General features: G+C 42.1%; 2 protein-coding genes across 4 annotated transcripts in view; both read left to right on the forward strand.

The window, feature by feature from the left end:
- Positions 1-21007, forward strand: part of CA5A (carbonic anhydrase 5A) — a 38756-nt gene extending 17749 nt beyond the window's left edge. For all 3 annotated transcript variants that reach the window (XM_006118723.4, XM_075939916.1, XM_075939917.1), the window contains 6 exons: positions 1638-1835; positions 6652-6770; positions 9016-9111; positions 9239-9301; positions 11862-12017; positions 15775-21007. In XM_006118723.4, coding sequence (XP_006118785.2) covers positions 1638-1835; positions 6652-6770; positions 9016-9111; positions 9239-9301; positions 11862-12017; positions 15775-15954 — 812 coding nt within the window. In that variant the 3' untranslated portion in view covers positions 15955-21007. The remainder of the gene's footprint in view (positions 1-1637; positions 1836-6651; positions 6771-9015; positions 9112-9238; positions 9302-11861; positions 12018-15774) is intronic.
- Positions 1-22052, forward strand: part of KLHDC4 (kelch domain containing 4) — a 316137-nt gene that overhangs the window by 100922 nt on the left and 193163 nt on the right. The window lies entirely within an intron of this gene.

A 22052-nucleotide genomic window follows, 5' to 3' on the forward strand; every position in this document is an offset into this window, starting at 1 on the left:
GGCAGAATTCAATTTTATTCTAATTGGGATGATTTTTTTCTATTTTTAAGGATCGTTTTATCTTTTTAACTTTATTTTTACAGTCATGAGGGGTAGGATTAGGGGACTGATAACTGGGGAGCTGCAGGGGGCTCCCTCAACTGCAGAGGGGCCCAAAATTTTGAGGCACAAGATGAAAGGAGGGAATGCAGGTATCTTGGCCTGGCAGAGCAGTGACCCTGGGCCAGGACGGTACAGAGCACAATAATCCATGGCTGTGAGGAAGGCCAACCTGCTGCTGAACGGTTCCTGCCCAGATCTGGCTCCAGTTGCTGGAGGGTGAGAGCTGACTCGCTGAGGGCTCCTTACATAGCCACAGGCCCAGTGACCTGAGATCCATGCAGGCACAAGGTCTGGGACACTGCGGAGACCTCTGGTCAGGATGGAAAGGAGAATTCCATGGCCATGGGGGAAGCCACCTCCCTGTTCAGTGGTTCTTGGGGATGGAGGCATTCAACAGCAGGGTGGCGTTCCCCAATTTCGGGGGGACGACCATGATGACTCCTTGCCATCCGGGCTGCGGGGGATAAATGCTCCACCCACCAAGCTAGAGCCACAGCAAGCCTGCCCTTTACCTTGTGTCTGCAAGATACCAGCCCACCAACTCACTCTTCCACATGCTCCTTCATGCAGTCCTGACCAGGGTTCTCTGCTCTATAGGGGCAGGCCAAATGCAGTCACCCCCCTACACTTCATTCCTGCAAGGAACAGGTTTCCTGACCCTGAGGCAGCAAAGGGAGCCTGCTGTAGCTCTGCTTTCACAGACCTGCTCAGTCACTCCAGTAACAGCACGGATACAGAGGGTTCCCTCTCAGGCTGGCTGATTTTTGGTGATTGGGGCTACTACGTCGATACTGCACCCTTCTTCCGCAAAAACTTATGCAAATAAAGCGTGGGGTAGAATATCGCCACCTTTCATTTGCATAATTAATTAGGGGCTATTTTTGCGCAAGAGGCTTTTGTGCAAAAAGGAGCTGTGTAGACGGCTCCTTTTTGTGCGAAAAATCCCTCTTGCACAACAGCTGTTCTTCCTAATTTTTTCAAGCCTCTTGCGCAAAAATAGCCCCTAATTAATTATGCAAATGAAATGTGGCGATATTCTATTCCGCACTTTATTTGCATAAGTTTTTGCGGAAGAAGAGTGCAGTATAGACATGGCCAATGGTGCTGATTTCAGTGTGCTAGCTGAAATCCACAGTTTACTAATAGGTATAAATTAAAATGGAAGCCTGCCATGCCTATACATAAGCAAAGATAAAGAGGTATAGTCTGACACAGTTTCATGTTAAGTAGCAAAACTTGTTCAAATGTATTGCCAGTTAAGGTAAAATCAATCCCTGATGGATGAGAAGAAAACAGAATTGCTTTGAATAGCTTTATTATTGTAAAAGACAGTGGAGCAAGTTACTACACTTCCCTGGGTAAATCTGATTCAGACAAATGGAATGTACTGTTTTCTTTTCTTATAGACCAGCTGATTTGAATCTAGCCTTTGAAAGTCATATTCTGAGGCACTTTTTATTGCCAAAAAGATTTAACGTATTCTGTCATAAATTCTGTACAACACATTAGAGACTGATCATGGGTTCTGCTTCTAGTGCACCCGCTTTGGCAGAGCGAGCTTTCCATTCCTGGGGGCACTCGACAGTCTCCAATCAACATCCAGTGGAGAGACAGTGTTTACGACCCTCACCTGAAACCCCTGAAGATCCACTATGACCCCGCCACATGTCTGTATATCTGGAACAATGGGTATTCGTTCCAGGTTGAATTTGATGATTCCACAGACAAATCAGGTGAGGCGTGCTACAAGATCAAGTTGAAGTTATTTCTGTCTGCAACTGAAAAATTCTGTCCATCCCAAACTGTAAGATCTGTCTCAGAATCAGAAAACAAAGGCTGAAAGCCAACTTTAAGTATAACCCCCTTCTAAAGAAGGTGCCTTTTCTCCCCCCTTTTATGGAATAGCTTTTCTCTATGATCAGTATCGCAGTGCATTGGTACTGCACAAGGTCTACTGAAGTCCAGTATTAAGGGCTTAAGTTGTGCCTTGTGCAAATCTTCTATGCTTAGTGCACAAGCCTTTGCGTTCTTTTGATTTTATCTCGTCTTTTTAGATAGTACATGCATGGAAGCACTTGATTTAAAACTGTAATTCTGAAATTAAGCACTAATGAAATAATTGACTGTTTCTATCTTTGTGTTAACATAAAAGTAATGCATTTGAAATAATCAGCTAGCAAGGTGCACATTGCTTTTTGAAGAGAACATTCTGCTGTTAGAACTATTTAATAGGTGCATACTCTTGGGGAAAATAAAATAATGCTGATTTAGCAATGTGGTAATTAAATACATGTGATCTAGGTGCTTTTAAAAAAAACAAACCTCCAAGCTTTACCAATAGATAGTAGCCAAATGCTTTACCTCTGCTAGATACATTTTTAAATTGGACAGCATATTCAAGTGAGTTTAAATTCAAGATATTACAGCTAAACTCAAGGATTTTTACCTCTGGCCCTCTTAAAGTTTACTTGACTGACATGTACTAATGCAGTTTTCTGTTATGATTAGGTGTGAATTAGAGATGTAATAGTGTAGTCAATTAACTGATAAGGAAAAGCTTATAGGTTAATGTTATAGATTACATGCATTTCCCTCCCCAAACTCCCCACGCACTCACACTGCATCCAGGACCTACCTACCCCTGCTGCAGCTCCACATTTAAAGTGTATTAGGAGGCACGTGGACAGGCAGCCTAGCTCAGTTCCAGCTTGTGCCGGGTCCAGGAGCTCAGACCCACCCTATACAGGGGCTGCTGCCACCCCGCACTGCTGCCTCTTTATCAGAGGCAGCAGCACAGGGTGGCAGGCAGCCGGTCTGTGGCAGGAGCTGGGGACTGTTGACCCACAGATGTTGTCGGACCAGAGAGTCCCGGTTAAGAGAGGTTCAACCTGTACTTTGTGTACAGGCATCATTTGCTACATCTCCTGTACACCATTTCTGAAATCCCTCAGTCTTTCCAAGTTCCTCTTGGAAGTTAAAACAACCTAGTTCACTAATTTAATGTATTTTGGGTCTATATAGAACAAGGAAGTCACACAGTCATATGTTCATATTTTTACAAGGTAGTGTGTAATTGTTTTAGTGTGCTATTCATAGTGGGTCAGTCTAGGATAAATGCATTATTTAGAAACAGCACAAGTTCATTAGCCATCCTATTGTACTGTACTTAGTGCATGAAAACTTGAAGCCTGTTCTGCTTTTACTTTGACAGAGATTTTCTTTTATATACTTTTCAGCTTTCTAAACACCTAACTTCTCCCTCTCTTTCCCTCCACAGTCTGCTTTCCACCTCTATTTTTGGTTTCTCTTTTCTGTCTTCTCTTCCTCCGAGCTTCTGTCATTCAACGCAATAGAGAAAGAGAGGGGGGGAAAGCAACATGAATAAGAGTGCAGCGGTGTTGCAAAGTAAGATTAAAAATGTTGAAGAAAAGTACAAAGTGATGCAAAAAGAAGGGCATATCTGAAAAACGAAATGCTGAATTCACGAGCTGAGACAAAAACATGACTTGCAAAAGAGGAGACTAGACTTGCCATTGGGTACTATAGACAAGCAAACAGGAGAATGAAGAGAATAATGGGGGGGGAAGGGTGTGTAGAAGCCATATAACATACTGAAAGTCTCAGAGGAGTAGCCGTGTTAGTCTGTAACCTTAAAAACAAGTGGACCTGTGGCACTTCAAAAATATATGTATAGTATCATGAGCTTTTGTGGGCAAACCCCACTTCTTCAGTTCATCTAATCTGAAGAAGTATCTGTTGCCCATGAAAGAGCATGATATTATACATATATTTTTGTTAGTGTCTAAGGTGCCAGGGGACCACTTATTTTTTTAAAAGTTGTTTGTAACTTACTGGTTAGTTACATCCACCACTGCCATCTGCTGGATGGAAATGGACTTGAAACCTTACAAAGTTTAAAAACAGCTCTGTGTATGCTTAAAAGCTTTTCTCTTTCACCAGCAGAAACTTGTCTAGTAAAAGATAGTAAAAAATCTCACTTGCCTTGTCTCTCTGGGTTTAAAAAATATTACAGACAAGCTGCTGATGCTTTTTTTTTTTTTTAAGAGGGAGTCCCTTTAAAAGTGTGGTGGTGTAAAACCAATCAGTGTTGTGATAGGGCATGAAAAACCAAGAAGTGTCTGACTGTAAAGGGACTGTAAACTCCTGTTTATTGTCTTTTCTGTTATATCCATTATAAAGGTCTGAATGTGCAAGCAGCCTTGCTTGTGAGTAACTTTATTCACATAAGTAAACCAGTGTAGATGAGTGAAGCCAGCCTTAAGTACTCACTGATACACCTATACAAATAGGATCAGGTGGGAGATCATTTTAGGAGTGTGGTCTTAATTCCCTCCCTACCTCAGTGCTCTCTTTATACTTTTGTTTTGCTCTCTTTTCTGAAATTCTCTAAAAACGAAGAAAGTTGTAATGTGTTTAAAGGCGAATGCTCAGTTTTTCATTGATACAAAGAAATAGCTTGAGAGAACTCACTGTGGTGTGTTATGAGTTAAATGTCACGTTGTACAGATTGGTGGTTTACTGCGCCTTTTACAAATAATTTGAATTTCACAGTGAGAGTGAAAGTGTGAGGTGGGTTTGAAATTCTTCTAAAAAGGATTGACTCTCTCTTCTGTTTTCAAGTATCTTTCCTTTAGCCAGGAGATGAACAAATTCCTATCTCTGTTAATAATAACATCCTTGTATTACATAGAGTCTGACCCTGCTACAGTTGAATTCAGTGACAAAATTCCCATTGGCGTCCATGCTGGAGGATTAACACCATAGTCCTTATTCCAAGCACCCACCCAAATCCCAGTATTGCATAATGGTGAGCAGGGCTGGCTCGAGCCATTTCTGTGCCCCAGGCAGCGGGTACACGACGCATGCGCGGCTCTGCACTTACAAACGGGGCTTTTCTCGCCCCGGAGCTCACGGGCGGCGGATCGCCACCCGTGTCCTCCGGGGCGAGAAAAGCTTCTCCCGGTCTCCCTGGTCTGCTGGGGGGTCCAGAAAAGCCACTGGACCCCCCCAGCAGACCAGGGACACCCGAGCAAAGCCGCCCAGGCGGCAGGAGTCCCGCTGCCTGGGCGGCTTTGCTCGTTTGCCCCCCCCCCAGCAGACCAGGCTTTTCTTGCCTACCCCTGGGGTAGAGCAGCTGGGGGCTGCTGGGTTGGTCCCGCAGCGCCGCTCCGGACCAACCCGGCAGCACCCCAGCTGCTCTGCCCCAGGTGTCCTGATTCAGCCGCTGCTGGTCAGTTTCAGCAGCGGCTGAATCAGGACGCCTGAGGCAGAGCAGCTGGGGTGCTGCTGGGTTGCTCCAGTAGCGCCGAGGAGCCGCGCTACTGGAGCAACCCAGCAGCACCCCAGCTGCTCTGCCCCAGGCGTCCCCAAGTCAGCCGCTGCTGAAACTGACCAGCGGCTGACTACAGGAAGCCCGAGGCAGAGTTGCTCTGCCCCAGACTTCCTGGAATCAGCCACTGATCAGTTTCAGCAGCAGCTGACTTGGGGACGCCTGGGTTTCTCAAGTTGAATCTGTATGTAAGTCAGAACTGGCATCCAGATTCAGCCGCGGTTGAAACTGATCAGTTTCAGCAGCGGCTGACGCCAGTTCCGGCTTACATACAGATTCAAATTAAGAACAAACCTACAGTCCCTATCTTGTACGTAACCCGGGGACTGCCTGTATTCAGTTGTGACCTAGGTCAATCCAAAACATCACTTGTACGTAATACAGGCAGACTTGTACCACCTTTAGATTTTTGCACAGCTGCAGAGAGTGTTTAGAGAATATTCTTGTGAGCACCCAAATATTTTTCAACACACAAAATATTAGCATATTTACAGGCATTTTTGGAAATAGTTTAATATCGGTATGGTGCTCTAAAACTTATGTGCCAGTCACAGTTCTTGCATACTTGCACTTTCTAAACATCTGTAACATTTTTGAAGGGTTTAAAGTTGTATGCTTACCAAAATGTACTAAGTGCATCGGTACCATTATAATAAGAACTTGGAGGATATTCATGGCTTGTAATGTCACCTTAGAAATTCCAGTTCTAGGTTTCATTGATCATGAGAGATGGAGCGACTGTTTTTGTCTTTGAACCTTGATGATGTAAATGTTCTATGACAAGCCAGCGTTCCACTTCTGGTGTACCTGCTCAGAGAAGGGGTTATATACAGCCACCATGGCTCTGCGAGACAAATCCTGTTTGAACTTTTAAAGCTTGTTTCCCTTGCAGTGAGTTGGGTGAGGAAACTGTCTTTGTTTACTTCATAAAATGGGAGGTCATAAATTAACTTTAGCTTGAGTTCATCTTTGGGCTAATTAAAGTCACCCACTTGCCCCCATGAGATTTTGTTTAGATGCTTTAGTGAACTGAGCTGTAAAATTAGCCAAGGGGAAAACATCATGGTAAAAAGCAGTTGCTGCATCTTAGCTTTTCTGGGTAAATACAGTGCATGGCGAGAAAAAAGGAATATTATTTTCACATGTCACTGAGGCAGTTTGAAATCAATTATCAGCTATATTTACTTTTTTTTTTTTAGTTATTATGGGAGGACCCATGGAAAACCATTACAGGCTAAAGCAGTTCCACTTCCACTGGGGAGCCATAAATGAATGGGGCTCAGAGCACACCGTGGACAGCAAAGTCTACCCAGGAGAGGTATGGGGAGAAATGCTGAACAGTGCTTCTATCTGATATTTGCACAAGCAGGAGGCTAGAGCTCAGCGATTTCCATCTTAAAACTGGCTAGAAAGCTAGTACGGATCTGTGGTTCATGTCTGCTGCTTAACGAATAGTGGTCAGTCCTAATTAACAGCAAAGTTCAGACACTACCTATAATAATAAGCCAAATGCTGCCATCCATTCCAGAAAAGCATTCCTCAAAAAAGGAGGAGTGACGTTAGTTTGAACCAAGGGGTTTGATTCGAACTAACGATCCCGGAGCGCACTTCCTGGTTTGGATCAGCTGTTGAGCGGAGTAACGCGCTGGTGAGATCATGCTAATGAAGCGCGGGATATTTAAATCCCCGCTTCATTAGCAATTTCGGTCGCCTACATTTGCATTCCCAGCTTGAACTAAGGTGCAAGTGTAGACATACCTTTAGAGACTAACAGATTGATTAGGGCATAAGTTTTCATGGGTAAAACCCACTTCATCACATGAAAATTCCAGTCGCGCTTTTTTCCCAGTGCATGGCACACTTTGAATGCAGACAATGAAAGCCACAGAATGAGCCCTGAGCATGCAGCAAAATGTTTCTGCTGTTACTGTTCATGCTGTGTGCGGATGGCAGGACTGTGTCTCTGCCCAAATTACGTTACTCTTTTTTTTAAAGGAAACAGTAGAAGAGAAAACAGAGTGGATGAGACTAAGACCTGGTTTACATTAGAAAAACTAGATTGGTTTTTTTTAACTGATAGTTATACTGGTGTGAGCTCTGTTGTGGATGTAATTATACTTGTGTAAAGGTGCTTTACCTTGCTAGAGCTAATTGTGTTTTTCAGACAGGAATAAATTATAACTATGTCACAAGGTGGTTGGCCCCTGAATGTGAGTTGGGCGTAGCCCTGCATGGATTGATTTAAATCACCAGTTTTAATAATGATTTAAATAATCAGTGTTAATTGTTGTACAATGTACTTTTTAGATATTTTCCTAAATAAAGGTTGATTCTCATTAGTTGGTGAACATTAATATGTTGTTTGCCACTAAATACAGCCTTGAATTTGGTGCTGCTTTTTGCTAACCAGTGGGATACAACATATCTTTCTCTGTTTGTTAAGCAGTTTTATAGCTTAATTTGCATTTATTCAGATTTTTTTAAAATTTTGCATTTATTATGTTAAAAAATGGAAGTGATGCATTTCTTGTTTTAAATGTTTTAATTATGATTTGTCAAGTACCAATTGGAGGGAAATTCAAATCCATTTAAAAAGTCACAAAACCAACATGTTTAATTTTTTATTATATAAAACTACCTTAAGAGGGCTGGATGCATAAGAAAAAAAATTATTAAAACGTGCCTTGCGTTTAAAACTGACATTAAACAAAGGAAGTATTATATGTAGTGGTGTCTCTTACAATCTTCCATTTGATTTTAAAGGCACAAAAGGGAGCAAGGTACCTAATGTAGCTAACTCACTTCTGTACCTTTTGAACACATTTGTAATCTCGGGGTAGCCGAGTTAGTCTGTACAGGATAAACTTAAAAAAAACAAAACAAATGGTCTGGTAGCACTTTATAGACTAACAAAACATATAGATGGTATCATGAGCTTTCATGGGCACAAAAAGTGGTCCGTGCCCATGAAAGCTCATGATACCATCTATATGTTTTGTTAATCTATAAAGTGCTACTAGACCATTTGTTGTTTTTTAAGTTTACACTTGGATTCTGTCACCCACATGCCAAATCAGTCTGCCCTCTGTGAAATGCAAAGTAGGGGGCTGAGGATAGGTCTGGTTTTTTTAAGCAACTAAAGAAATAAATGAAACAAAATACTGGACTATGTAGCATGTTAAAGACTAACAAGATGGTTTATTAGATGATGAGCTTTCGTGGGCCAGACCCACTTGATCTGAGGAAGTGGGTCTGGCCCACGAAAGCTCATCATCTAATAAACCATCTTGTTAGTCTTTAAAGTGCTACATAGTCCAGTATTTTGTTTCAGCTACACCAGACTAACACGGCTACATTTCTATCACTATTCTAAAGAAATAAATATTAGTTTCAGATATTTTTCATTGTTTGTTTCCCGTTGCATGGCTTCTGATTTTTTTTAAGGTAGCGTCTGTACATCTCAAATTGCCAAAGGGCAAATGTAGGACAAAGAGAAACAGCATTTTTATTCTGTTTGTTTGTCTTGTGTATGTGTGTGAAATTATTATTTATTTGTATTTCAGCTGCATTTAGTACACTGGAATCCTGTCAACTCCACAAGCTTTGAAGAAGCTATAATGGAGAATAATGGTTTGGTTGTCATAGGAGTATTTTTGAAGGTAAAGTAATATATTTTTAAAAATCAAAATAGCTAAAATATATAAACTTTGCTTATTACACTTTTTGTGGTGGATATTTATGCAATGTGTTCTTGATAACTTACATATTTACATCTGTGTAATGCAGCTTGGAGCACATCATGCAGGACTACAGAAATTAGTAGATGCGTTACCGGCAGTTAGACATAAGGTAATATATAATGTATTGTTTAAATAGTCTACTGCATGTCATTTTCCTGATTGCTAGTGCATTTATCAATATAGAGAATATTTTGATGGTATCAAGGCACTAATAAATAGGGATGTTAAGAAGTGTGTAATTTGCTAACACACATTGTGTTGGTTATACAATTAATTGCAGCAACTCTGCATTGAAAGGAGCTTGGGAGCTGGTGCATAGGCAGCAACTCTGTGCTGTGGCTGTGTTTTCACAGGAGCTTGGGAATTGTCAGGCAAGCAAGCTGCTCAGTCCCAGCTTGTGCCAGATTAAGGTTAGCTGCCTGGATCTGGTATGAGCTGGGATTAGGCCAGCCTGCCTGCCTGCCAGCTCCCAAGCCCCTGTGCATGGAGAGCCGCAGCGGTGGTGGCTGCTGGACCCAGTGCAAGCTGGGACTGAGTCAACCTGCTGGCCAAACCACTAAAAAATTGACTTGCAGAGCCGCAATGGTGCAGGGCAGGGAGTTTGCATGTATCTGGTAGTGTTTAACGGGATACCCTATTACACTCCTACTAATAAACTATTACTGTCTTTGATGTGTGTGGGATGAGGACTGGACTGACATAGGGCATTCTGAAATGATAGGAAAAGTTGTCAGATTCAAATATAGAAAATCACAATCCTTTCGGATGTACTTTGTGATTGCTTTTCAATCTGTTTGAGTCGAGAAACATATAACATGCTTCAGCATGTAGACTGTATATATCCAGGGTGGCATGACACATATTTAGGGCTTCTGATACAAAGCCAAAGTACTAAATTTTTTTAATGCGGTATCTAAAAACTAGTTTTTTTCAGAGAATCTCTCTGTGCTGTAAAGAGAGGTGGTAAGTGGTTATTATTTGTGTTATAGATTTTCTGCTGTTTGCTATTTTTATACTGTGGACATCTGTTAATCAAAATCTACAGTAAGGATTTGTTATATGAGAAGTCTCTGCAGCCCCTATCTTCACAGTCAGGAAGCATATGTTAGGGTGATTTTATTTATTGGATGTATTTCCAATGGGATTAGTTCTTGAGTCTATGGCGTTTTATCTGTGACCTGGAGAAAAACTTAAAACTATCACTCAGAAAGTTTGCAGATGCTACCAAAACTAGGGAATAATTAATAAAGAGGACGAGTCTCTTACTCACAATGTTCTGGATCACTTGGTAAACTGGGTGCAAGCAAACAATTTCCCTTTGACTATGGCTAAATGTGAATGGATAGCTCAAAGCGCGTAGGCCGGTGGTGGGTAGCCTGTGGGTCACACGGGACAAGTCAGGATAAGCTGGCCGGGAGACAGATTGTTTACATTGAGCGTCCAAAAGTATGGTCACCTGCAGCTCCCAGTGGCTGCGGTTCACCACTGAAATAGTCTTGGGACAACGTCTTTAAAAAATAGACATTTGTTTTTAAGTATCCAAGTAAGTGGCCTGATTCCTAAAAGGCTGAGAACTCTGCACTTCTGATGGAAGTAAAAGCACACTCAGGATTTCTGAAAGTGGTCTTAGGTGCTTAATTTTGGTGCGGCCCCACTTCTTGGGAGCTGGAGGAGCAGATTATCCCATTCCTGTTTCCTATGAGGTTCTTAGCCCTTCCTCTGAAGTATCCAGTACTGACTGCTGACAGGGTCTGAGCCTACCAGGCAATTCCTAGATAGGTTCATGTGTTTGAAATATTTTGGCTTTAATGTTTCCTCCATTCACTAAAAGTGGATAAAACCCCTAAAAAGCAAAAATGAAACTGTATTTTAAAAGAAAATATACACTGAAAAATACCTCCACTTACAATGTTTGTGTAGGGGCAGAGGTGAAAGGAAGTGGGTGCTCCCTGGTGTGCAGCTTCTGCAAGAACTTGCTGAGCTGCAGCAAAAGCCAGCAGGGAGTTATTTAAAGAACTGGCAGGGACCCAGGTTGCGATAGGACAGTACCTGTAAGAAATGTTAGGTTTCGCCGCTGGTAGGGGGCCTGTGGGATTGTGGGATATAAAGCTCTCTGACATGCTGCCTGGGAATGTGAGCTTTTGAGAGGCCAAATCTTGATAGAGTTCAAATAAAACATTTTGTTTCAAAACAACAGTAGCCATTATCTTGTCTAACAATCAACAGAGAATCTTAAATAATTCAACTAGCGACAGCACATGCCTCAACCTGTTCCACCGCCCTTCCTGTTCCCTCTTTGTATTCTTTCTCTGGCAATCCAGAATTGAATTTTCTCAGTCCCACACAATCACCATCAGTTACATCACCACATAAACTGGAGCCTCTTCCTGCTCCAGTTTGGCTTGTGGGGTAATAGACCAAATCTGAAGCCTCTTATTTACTGGATACCGCTAGTCTGCAAAGCAGCCTTAACCCTAAACCTAACCTTTTTCAAAGGTTGTGCATTTTAATTGTTTTACAGTTGCTCAGTAATAATATTGACAGTATTTAGTAGATAATAACAGTTATATTGTTCTTAATATGATCACTCTTTATATTTTTAAATATATCCTCTAGATTTTTTTTTCAGAGGTTAAAATATTTAATAAATAGATTTTCTTGGATTCTAGGACACGATTGTTGAGTTTGACATCTTTGATCCCTCCTGTTTGCTTCCATCATGCCCGGATTATTGGACCTATGATGGATCATTGACCACTCCTCCGCTTACAGAATCTGTCACCTGGATTATTAAGAAGGCCCCAATAGAAGTTGATGAAACTCAGGTATTGATCATATCAATTTTCTTTTTAATGAAGATCATTTATTGCCTGCTACGATAAAGAGGAAATGAACACTCTGCAAAAAGAGAAGTTACTTACCAGTAAGGCAGAGGACATAGAGATTGCCTGCTGGCCCAAGGTCTATTTAGTTACCTGTGTCAGACAGGTATCAGCATTGGATGCTTCAGAGGTAGGTGTCAGAACCCTACAGTAGCAGATGTGGGATATTCTGTCCCCAAATAAGTCTCATCCTGAGCTCTAATAGTAAGAGCTGGCTTGACATTTTATAGCCCCTTAAAACAAATTTGGTAGCATTAACTATAACCAAAGTTACAATTTAATCATGATATTTTTAGTAAATGTCATAGACAAGTCACAGGCAATAACAAAAAAATCACAGCTGTCCATGACGTATGTCATAAACACCCCCTTATTGAATCTAGGGGGGTGGAGAAAGGAGTTGCCACTGTGGGGAGAACCCTGGGGGGGTAGTGGGGCGAGGAGGAGCCCCAGGGGACTAGCTGCTCCGACCTCACCCGGGACCACTGTAGGAGTTCCCCATGGCCAGCTGCATCAGGGCCACTCCCAAAGCAGCTAGTGTGGATGGCTGTGGGGCCATGTTCCACCTGAGCAGCTGGCTGTAGAGCTGCACCAACAGCGGCAAATGTGGCGGTCCCCAGGTGTGCCTGAGCATGTGGCCCTAGGGTCAGCCACACTGGCCACTGCAGAAATCACGGAGGTCACAGGAAGTCACGGAATCCACAATCTCTGAAACGCGGAGCCCAGACTATAACAGATAGTCTTGGGTGGCCGGAGAAATGTCCATTTCTTTTTTGGAGTCTTGCTAAGTTCTTGACCACAGCGCCTTCCCGTGGCAGAGGATGTTGCCAATACATGTTCACGCTTCTGGAGTCCGGGCACTTGTGGTATAAGCTTCCAGAAAGTACTAGGGAGGAACATCCTTGCTTCCCTTCCCCTTGTGCAAAGTTCCAAGGATATTTTTTAAGAAGGGAGAATCTCCAACTGCTTTTTAATTCCTTCTGACTGCTGAAAGTGTAGAGAGCTCAAAGCTTAGCAGCTTTTTCAAATGCCCTTTTGGGGAATAGATGTATTTATAGTCGGTTAGAGTGGCTGTCAGCTTTTCTGTATTTAAAAGAGGGTGAGGGGTAGGGTTGTTAAATATCGGTTAATTGAATAGTTGATTAACCTCCGGAATTCTTATCGGTTACTCGACTATTCTATTGTCCCTGGGGGTGGAGCAGGCAGCCATTTCACTCTGGCCCCGCTCCCGAGGAGCCCCTACCACTCTGTGCTGCCTCCTATGATACAGAGGCAGCAACATGCGGTGCCAAGTGGGAGCTGGTCTGCAAGGGGAGCCAGTTTAAAAACCTGGTCCCCTCACAGACTGGCTGCCTGTTTCCCCACACTGTTGCCTCTGATACAGAGACAGCAGAGCAGGGTGGAAGCACCCCATGTCCAGGGTGGGGTCTGAGCTCCCCGACCCGGCGTGAGCCGGAACTGAGCCGGCCTGCTGGCTCCTAATATACGTTAAATGCAGAGTCACAGCAGAGGTAGGTCTCGGATCTGACACAAGCCAGCACGGAGCTGGCTGCTGGCCAGCCTGCTAAAAAATTTGCTGGCGCGGGGGAATGCATGCAGTCTGTAGCATTAACCTATACACTTTTGCTTATCAGTTAATCAATTATACTGTTACATCCCTAGTGAGGAGGAAGGAGGGGTGCCCATAAGTGAACTATTTAGAAGCCACCTCAACCAGGAACTTGGTAGTTTTGGGTTGGTAATTCTACTTTACGTTCTAACATTCAGCCAGCTTTTGTCACTGAGTATTCCCTGCTGCTGTTAATTTTAGTGCTTCATGTTGCCAGCTTAATACTGCTCGTTGGCATGAAATAGAGGAGGAGACGTTCCAACAGGACAGAAGAGGCACAGAGATTAGGAGTAGCAAGATGCTACAGTTACAGTTTTCACCCGTACTCTTCAGTATTCTCCACCAAAACACACGCATTAAGAATGGCTAAATTATTATGGCATTAAAGAGATTGTTTCAGATCTTGGGAAAATTTGTCATTTAAATGACGCATGATCTATTCCTCATAGTTTAGGAAGCACTGAAAGCAAATTCATTCTTTTTCAACAGGTTATTGAGGCTTTTCCAGTGACACATACAGGGATGTCAACATGTCGTCGACTATACAATTAACTGATAAGCCTAGGCTTATTGGTTATCTTGTTGACTATATGCAGTCCCTCCACCCTTGCTGCCTCTATCAGAGGCAGCAAGTGGAGGGAAGTGGGAGCTGGTGCCCATGAGGTGCTGGCTTTAAGCAGGCTCCCCATGAGCACTGAAACTGCCTGACTCCTCCACCACCCCCACCCCCTCTATGCTACTGCCTCTGATAGAGAGGTAGCAGTGTGAAGGGTGAGGGGAGCAGCCTGGAGCCAATACATGTGGAGAGCCAGCTTTTAAGCCAGCTCCCGGCATGTGCTGGCTCCACAGACCAGCCTGCCCCCCCTCTTGTTGCCTCCTACAGAGGCAGGAGAGGCAGGCAGAAGCAGTGCTGGGGGGAGCCAGCTCGGTGGCAGCAGTGCAGCAGGGAGGAGAAGCAGGGGAGTCTGCTGCAAAGCAGCCCCTGTCAGCAGGAGAGTCTGAGCTCCCGGTGGACAGAGGCTGCTCCACATCCCAGGGATGTCCCAAACGGACAGGGGCTGCTGCCACCCATCACAGAGGCAGCAGCATGGGGCCGTGACAGGTACTGGTTTAAACTGGCTCCCCTCGTGGACCAGTTCCACCTGCCACCCTATTTTACTGCCTCTGATAGAGAGGTAGCAGTGTGGGGTGGCAGGGGCCTCCCCAGGAGTGGGGCGCACTGGCTGCCGGCCTCAGCTCCACCCCCAGCGATTATTGAATAGTCGTGTAACCACTAAGATTTCCTGCAGTTACACGATTTTTCAATTACCCGATAGCTAACAACCCTAGATGCACGGCAAGATTGTCATTTCCCTATAAAAACTCTGGGAAGTTAATGTCCAACAGTAAATTCAAGAAATTACAAATTGTCAAACATTGGAGTATATATGGGCATATGGCTTTGTTTTACACAAAAGAGGATGAAAGAAGAGTTAGTGAACTGAAAGGTAGAATAGAACAAAGAAGAGAAACTTTAATTTGAGGTGGTAGCGTGTTCCCTTCTTCAGTTCAGACTATTCCCTTTCCCTCCCTAAAAATTCCATCCCTTATGATAGCCAACGTTCCCTTTTGAAACTCTGCTAAAAACGTCATCTGCTGGGCGTCTGGTTTTTGAAAGCCAACAGCAACACACGGGACTGTTGTCAAAACCTACTATTTCCCATGCATCAACAAGTATGTGTCTGAAATAGGAGCACAGACGTTGCCGTTAGAATGTAATGTAAGAACGCTAAAATCCAGAAAGATTTATATAATGGTGGTACATACACAACTCACGAACACTCACGATTCGGCACTGTCTTGGGATTGACAAGAAATTGAAGGTGAATAAGATGTAGATGATTGGCAGTTCAATTATTATGGTGATATAGTTGAGAACACGATCTTTATCAGCAAGCAGTGAAGATCTACTGCAAGTGGTGCCAAAATCTCTCAGTACTTGAGTTTAGAAGGAGCTCTGATACTTTCCATATGTGAATGAGCTCATGTTTCTTTTACGCTGCTAGCTCTCTGACAGCTAAGTCACTCATACTCATCGTTTATTATTCTCAGCTTGAGGAGTTTCGGATGCTGCTCTTCACTTCAGATGGGGAGGAAGAAAAGAGGATGGTGGACAACTTCCGACCGCTTCAGCCACTGATGAATCGGACTGTCCGTTCATCCTTCCAAAACCACCACCTACTGAACATTGAAACAAGACCTAGAGAACATGCCCACCAGCATAGCCCATAGTACTGTACATTTTACAATATCTAAAAGTTACTGACAGACACTTTATTTTTCAAAATTCTGTATGCAGTGTGTGTATACACTATAGAATTTCATAGTGATTTAAAGGGATTTGGGGTTTACTGTTTGGCATTTAACCTTCATTGAGTCAGCTTTGTTGTAGAAGCACATACTTGTTTTTACTAAACTTCTAAAGCAAGTAGCAGTATCTCATAGCATGTCTCAGGATTCACATTGAGAATTTAAAGCAAAATAAGGAAATGAGGTTTCACCACCCCATCCCATGTCATGATTAGTTTGTATCTTGTTAGATGCTTTTGCTTTAAGACTTCTTTTCAGGCTAATAACCTCATCAGAGCAACACTAGAAGGTAGGGGCCACAAAAAGAAGTCTCTCATAGATAACAGATCATGTCCACTGTAAAGTTATTTGGGGGGAGGAGCTGAAAAGACCTTTCCTGGCGGGGGGGGGGGGAGGGAATGGATACACTTTGTAAAGATTGGAAACAGTTTTTTGAGTACTTTGGTGCGTATTCTAAAGTATGGCCTCTTGTTAGCTCCCTCTGATAGCCATAGTTTTCACTGACTTTGTAGCCTTTAATTTACTTAACCATGTGCATCATGCAATGTTTGCTCTAATCTTTTCCATCCATGTGCAGAATAAATTTATGTGCACCGAGGCATGTGCATATGCATCACCAGTAGAAACAAAAACCTACCTGTGAGCACTCTGCTAATTAGCTGGGCGGCATTTTAATCTCTCCTGAGTGGCCGCCCAAGCTCCCAGCTTACAGGGAACACTGCCATCATGTGGGTGACATTTATGTACCAGTGGCTAAGTAACTCCTCTTTACCGATGAAGTCTGGACCTCAGAAGTGATCTGGAGTAGATATGTTTATGTCATTTTGGAGAACAAGTAAGAAATCTTGTCTTTAGCTAGCAAATGTGAAAGGCTCCAATAAGAGAGGTCCCTGAGTGTGCGTGAGATCAGTACATTAGCCCTTCAGTTCAAAATGTTGAGCTTATTTCTAGTTTGCATATTTGAGTGGAAAACATTTTGTGTGGGGAGGGGTTTTGTTTATTTTGAGTATGGACTTTTGCCTAGCTCATGTAAGTGCCTTATTGTTGTCTCTGCTTCCTTTACTAACCCATCTCTAGCTGATTGCCTTTTTGCCTGGAGAATGAGATTTCCTATTCTGCCTTAAAGTGTGGTACTGTTCTGAAATGAACGTGTAGGTAAATGGCTCTTGGCGCTCACTAGATCTGCTCACCTTTGTGTAGTCAGATCATATCTGCCCACTTACACGTTACAAATAGGTTTTCATATCGGTTACCCATTCAGGGCACGTCTGTACTCACTGGCGAATTGATGCTCTGGCGATCAATCTTCTGAAGATTGATTTAGTTGATCTAGTATAGACCCGTAAATTGAATGCTGAGGGCATTCTGTATTCCTCGCAGTCATGAGGAGTAAGAGAAGCCAACGGGAACGTTTGCTCCCATTGGCCTCCCGCTGAGTGGACACCGCCAAGGCTCGGTTTGATAAGCCAACTCCAGCTTTGTATTTTATGTGGCTGGAGGTGTGTGCCTTAAGCCGACCTTCCTGGTCCAGTGTAGACCAGGCCTCAGAGCCCCCACAGCTAGTTGGGATTGAGTTGGATTCCATTCCTTCTTGTGCAGCAGCAACAGAATGGCTTCTTAACTTTCAGTCACTTATAACTGCAAAGAGTGGTGGGCCAGGCATCATCTAAATAACAAGGGGCTGAAAGGAGTAGCTGATGCCATAATTCGGTCTGTAGAACCACTGGTGTCAGTGCATGAGATGAAAGATCCCAGGGTGACCCTTGGAGCTCAGGTGAAGTTTGCTGAACTCCAGAAAGTGAGACACGGTAGATGAGAGAATCTTTTATTAGACAAACTTCTGTAAGTGAGAGAAACACACTTCCAAGCTACACAGAGCTGCTTATTAAGGTTGCGTCTACACAGCAGCATTGTTTTGGAATAATGGCTGTTATTCTGAAATAGCAATGCGAGCATCTACACAACAATTCGGTTATTTCAAAATAAATTCGAAATAACAGACAGCTTATTCCGACTTCTCTAAACCTCATCCATGAGGAATAACTCCTATTCCGAAATAGCTATTTCAGAATAGCAGTAGTGTGGACTCTACACTGCTGCTATTTTGAAATAGCTCTTCCCCAGGGCCATTCAAACTAATTACTCCCCCCAGTACTTCCTGGGCTCTAAATCGAGGTAGCACATCCTCATTAGGGAAGCCTGCCTCGGACTGATTTTGAGGTTTCCCCATAGTGTAGACATGCTATTTTGAAATAAGCTATTTTGGAGTATTTTTTTTTCTGGAATAGCTTATTTCGAAATAAGTATGAAGTGTAGACATACCTTACACGTGGGAAAGGTACTCAGAGTATGAGTGAAAGCTTCTCTCTTTCACTAATAGAAAATGGTCCAATAAAATATATTAACTCACCTGCATAATTTGTGTCTCATGCTAGGATCAACACGGCTACAACAAAATTGCAAACAGGCTAGGAAATGCATCATTTTGCTCTTTAAACTGAGCATACTTGACCTGGATTAGGGATGTTAAACTGCAAGTAATTCACTAATTGAATAGTTGATGCAAAATGCATCGACTAATGAATTAGTGCTGTTGCTACACTTCAAAGGCAAAAGCTCTGAAATGCCTGCCGCTTTGAAATGCCATGTGCAGCCTGGGGCCAGCGAGGGTGTTCCCAGGCTCCATGCGGCATTTCAAAGTGGCAGTGCTGCGGGGAACCCAGGATCAGCTGGGGACTCCCCTGCTGACCCCGGGCTCTGTGCGGGGCTGCCACTTTGAAATGTCACGTGCAATCTGATAAAGGCAGCAAGGTGGGGGGGAAACGACTAGTTGACAGGCTATCCGATAAGCATTTCCTTATCGGATAGTCGACTAGTCCTTTACATCCCTAACGTGGATTCATTGATAGTGAACATGAAGCTTAGCAACACCATTCTTACAACTACTTTTCAGCATGGAACCACACTTGAAGGTGGCAGTAACTTTGACTCAGTCATTGAAAAGGTATCTTTTATACCTTCCCTATCACTGCCACTTTCCCATTAAGGGAGTGATATTTAAACTGTTAGAAATGGCTAACTATGGTATTCGGTAATCTTAATCATGCTGCTTTTACATTTAAAAGCTAGGATTCTACAAATAAATATAGCTTAAATGTACCTTAAATATTTACACGGATATAGTAGAGAAAAGTGATTGTAAAAAGGCTACTTCTGGTAGAATAACTGAGTGAATGTTTCTTTAAAAGAAGTAGGACCCCTACAAGCATCTGTGTAAATTACTTTTCTAGCTAGCTACTGGTTTACATTCTTTTTTTAAGCCACAATGGAATGGATTTTTCAGGTTTTAAATAATTTCTTATCAAGGACATAAGGACATTTTAGGTCTTTAATGAGTTAATTGCAAATTCTTGCTCTCTTCAGATTACAAAAATTGTTTCATGAGTTGATGCAGCTTTCATTGATATACGTAGATGTAAAATATGTTTGGGGGCCATCATAAACACATGCACTCATGCCAGTTATGCAGATAATAAGCTGTATTCATGATGTACATTTCAGTTACATATTCCGTGTTCTGTTGAGGATGCAATATCTGGAAACAGATTTCAGTATTGAAGATTCTTGTTATATTTTCTTAGCACAATAGACAAGTTTTTACAGGGATTTTTCTGTTACAGTTTCAGTACTTGCATCTGCCTCTGTTTACATGTTCACATGGTTTTGTGTGTCTGTGGCAAAGAAAGAATATATATTTAAATTACAGGGTGAATTGTCACATGTTCATGCAATTAGCAGAAGCTTTTATTTTTTTTACATGTATGGTGAATGTATCAGCCTTGAAAAAAATGTATTCACCCAAGGAGAGTTGTTCTTTTAGGAGTAGCAAGTAGGATATCAGCCTTTTCCCTCATTCCTCCAGCATCTAGGTAAGAAGCAAATGATTTGATATGGTAGCTAATAGTGTGTAGTTACATTTCATGATGACTTTGCAAGGCTGCATTCAGTCTGACAGGTGCCCCAGTAGTTCTCTTAAGGCTTAACTTACTTTAGATAGCAGAGTATAAAAGGGTGTGAATTTATGACAAACATTTTAGTTATTTAATACAGCTGTAACTAAAAGGTTTCTGCCTCATTTTTTTTTCAAATGTGCACCTTATGCTCTTGTACTGGAGGAAGAGGGGACTTCTATGGCACTATTTTACTGCAGGATAAAGAGAACCTAGGAGTTGCTGGTGTTGAGATAGGGGAGGATAGTAATTGTTCACTCTTATGGTCAAACTTGTGTGCAGTAACAGGGCAAACTCAGCACAAGGAATATTATTGTGAGTTAAATATCACCCTGATTAAAAACCTGGTGATTTGGTAGCCTCATAATGTTAGAAATACAACAGAATATTAACTACATTCCAGAATTCTCAGGCCAATATTCGATGTGCAACTGACACATCTTTTGTACTTGAGCTGCATTGTTTTTTACCTCAGGTTTGGGTGAAGAGACAGACTCCTTCTTGCCTTGAAATACATACCTGTATGGCAGATTATCTTGATCTCTCAAAAGTCTGCTTGCTACTAGAGTACTAGAATTTCATTACTCATGTTAAGGAACCTTTTTTTTCTTTTTTCTGGTAATCCTAGGTGTTGATAATGTACCTAACATTGTGGTGTTTTTCCTTATTTATCTTCATATTTGCCTTCCAGTTTGAAAGCCTTCATTTTTAACCTTGTCTGTACTTATTTCCTTGGCGGTTATTGCGCTGTGTATTTTTAACATATGTATGAATATATCCTATGCTCATAATTATTATTTACTTATTGAATCATCTGGTAACATGGAATTTTTTTATGTTTGTTTTATTCTTCTGGGATAAATCCATTTATTTTTAGTTACCTGATATAAAGAAATTCTTAGCTGCTGTATTTTTAGAAAATATTTAACTAGTGCATATATACACAATAAAATAATTCAAAAGAATCTGGGTGTGTATTTGTATATTTTTTTCCCAGTTCTACAAAACTTAGGGGGTTTTTTCCCCAAGAAAACAATGTGCTTATTCCATAACAATGAACTGGTTCATCAAGTGTAGAGTGTAAGCAGACGTCAAACATTCTGTTATCTGTGAAAGACTCTACTGAACTGTATTGTAATTGGAATTATGAAACAATGAACCCGGCTGTGTGGAAGCAGTACCGCCTGGATAATATCGAATGGTTCATTGTTCTCTTGAGCTGTGCGAAACTAGGACTGTACATTTTGAATATCCATTTACTATTTCAATTAACACTTAGACTTAGACGTGACTTGATGAAATGGTCAGTGATGTTCCTTTTATAATATTGCACATTTTTGTTAACACGGAATATACTTAAACATTATTTGTTTAGCTTGTAATTTCCTCAGCTTCACATTTTGTGTGTTGCAGTTCTTTCCATGCAGTGATGTTGAAGATGTGTCAGTCCCAAGATATTAGAGGGACAAGGTTGGTGAGGTAGTACCTGATGAAGTGGGTTTTACCCATGAAAGCTCATAATATATGTAAAAAACAACATGTAGTCTAGTAGCACCTTAAAGATTAACAAAGTGGCATAACCCACTTCTTCAGATGATTGGAGTATTAAAAGTCCAGATCCAGTCATACTCCAGTCATCTGAAGAAGTGGATTGTGCCCATGAAAGCTTATGATACCATCTACATGTTTTGTTAGTCTTTAAAGTGCTACTAAAAACAATGAATAGTCTTAAGTTTTTCTCGTTACAGACTAACTCGGCTACCCCTCTGAAGCTCATGATATATTTATTAGTCTCTTAGGGTACGTCTAGACTACATGCCTCTGTCGCCAGAGGCATGTAGATTAGGCTACCCGACATAGTAAAATGAAGCGGCGATTTAAATAATCGCCGCTTCATTTAAATTTCCATGGCTGCCGCGCTGAGCCGACAAACAGCTGGGTGCCACGGGACTGTTCATTTTTTAAAGTTACAGACTAACATGGCTATCCCTCTACAAATTCTGTTACGCT

Source organism: Pelodiscus sinensis, chromosome 12, assembly GCF_049634645.1.
Source record: "Pelodiscus sinensis isolate JC-2024 chromosome 12, ASM4963464v1, whole genome shotgun sequence".
NCBI classification, from domain to species: domain Eukaryota; kingdom Metazoa; phylum Chordata; order Testudines; family Trionychidae; genus Pelodiscus; species Pelodiscus sinensis.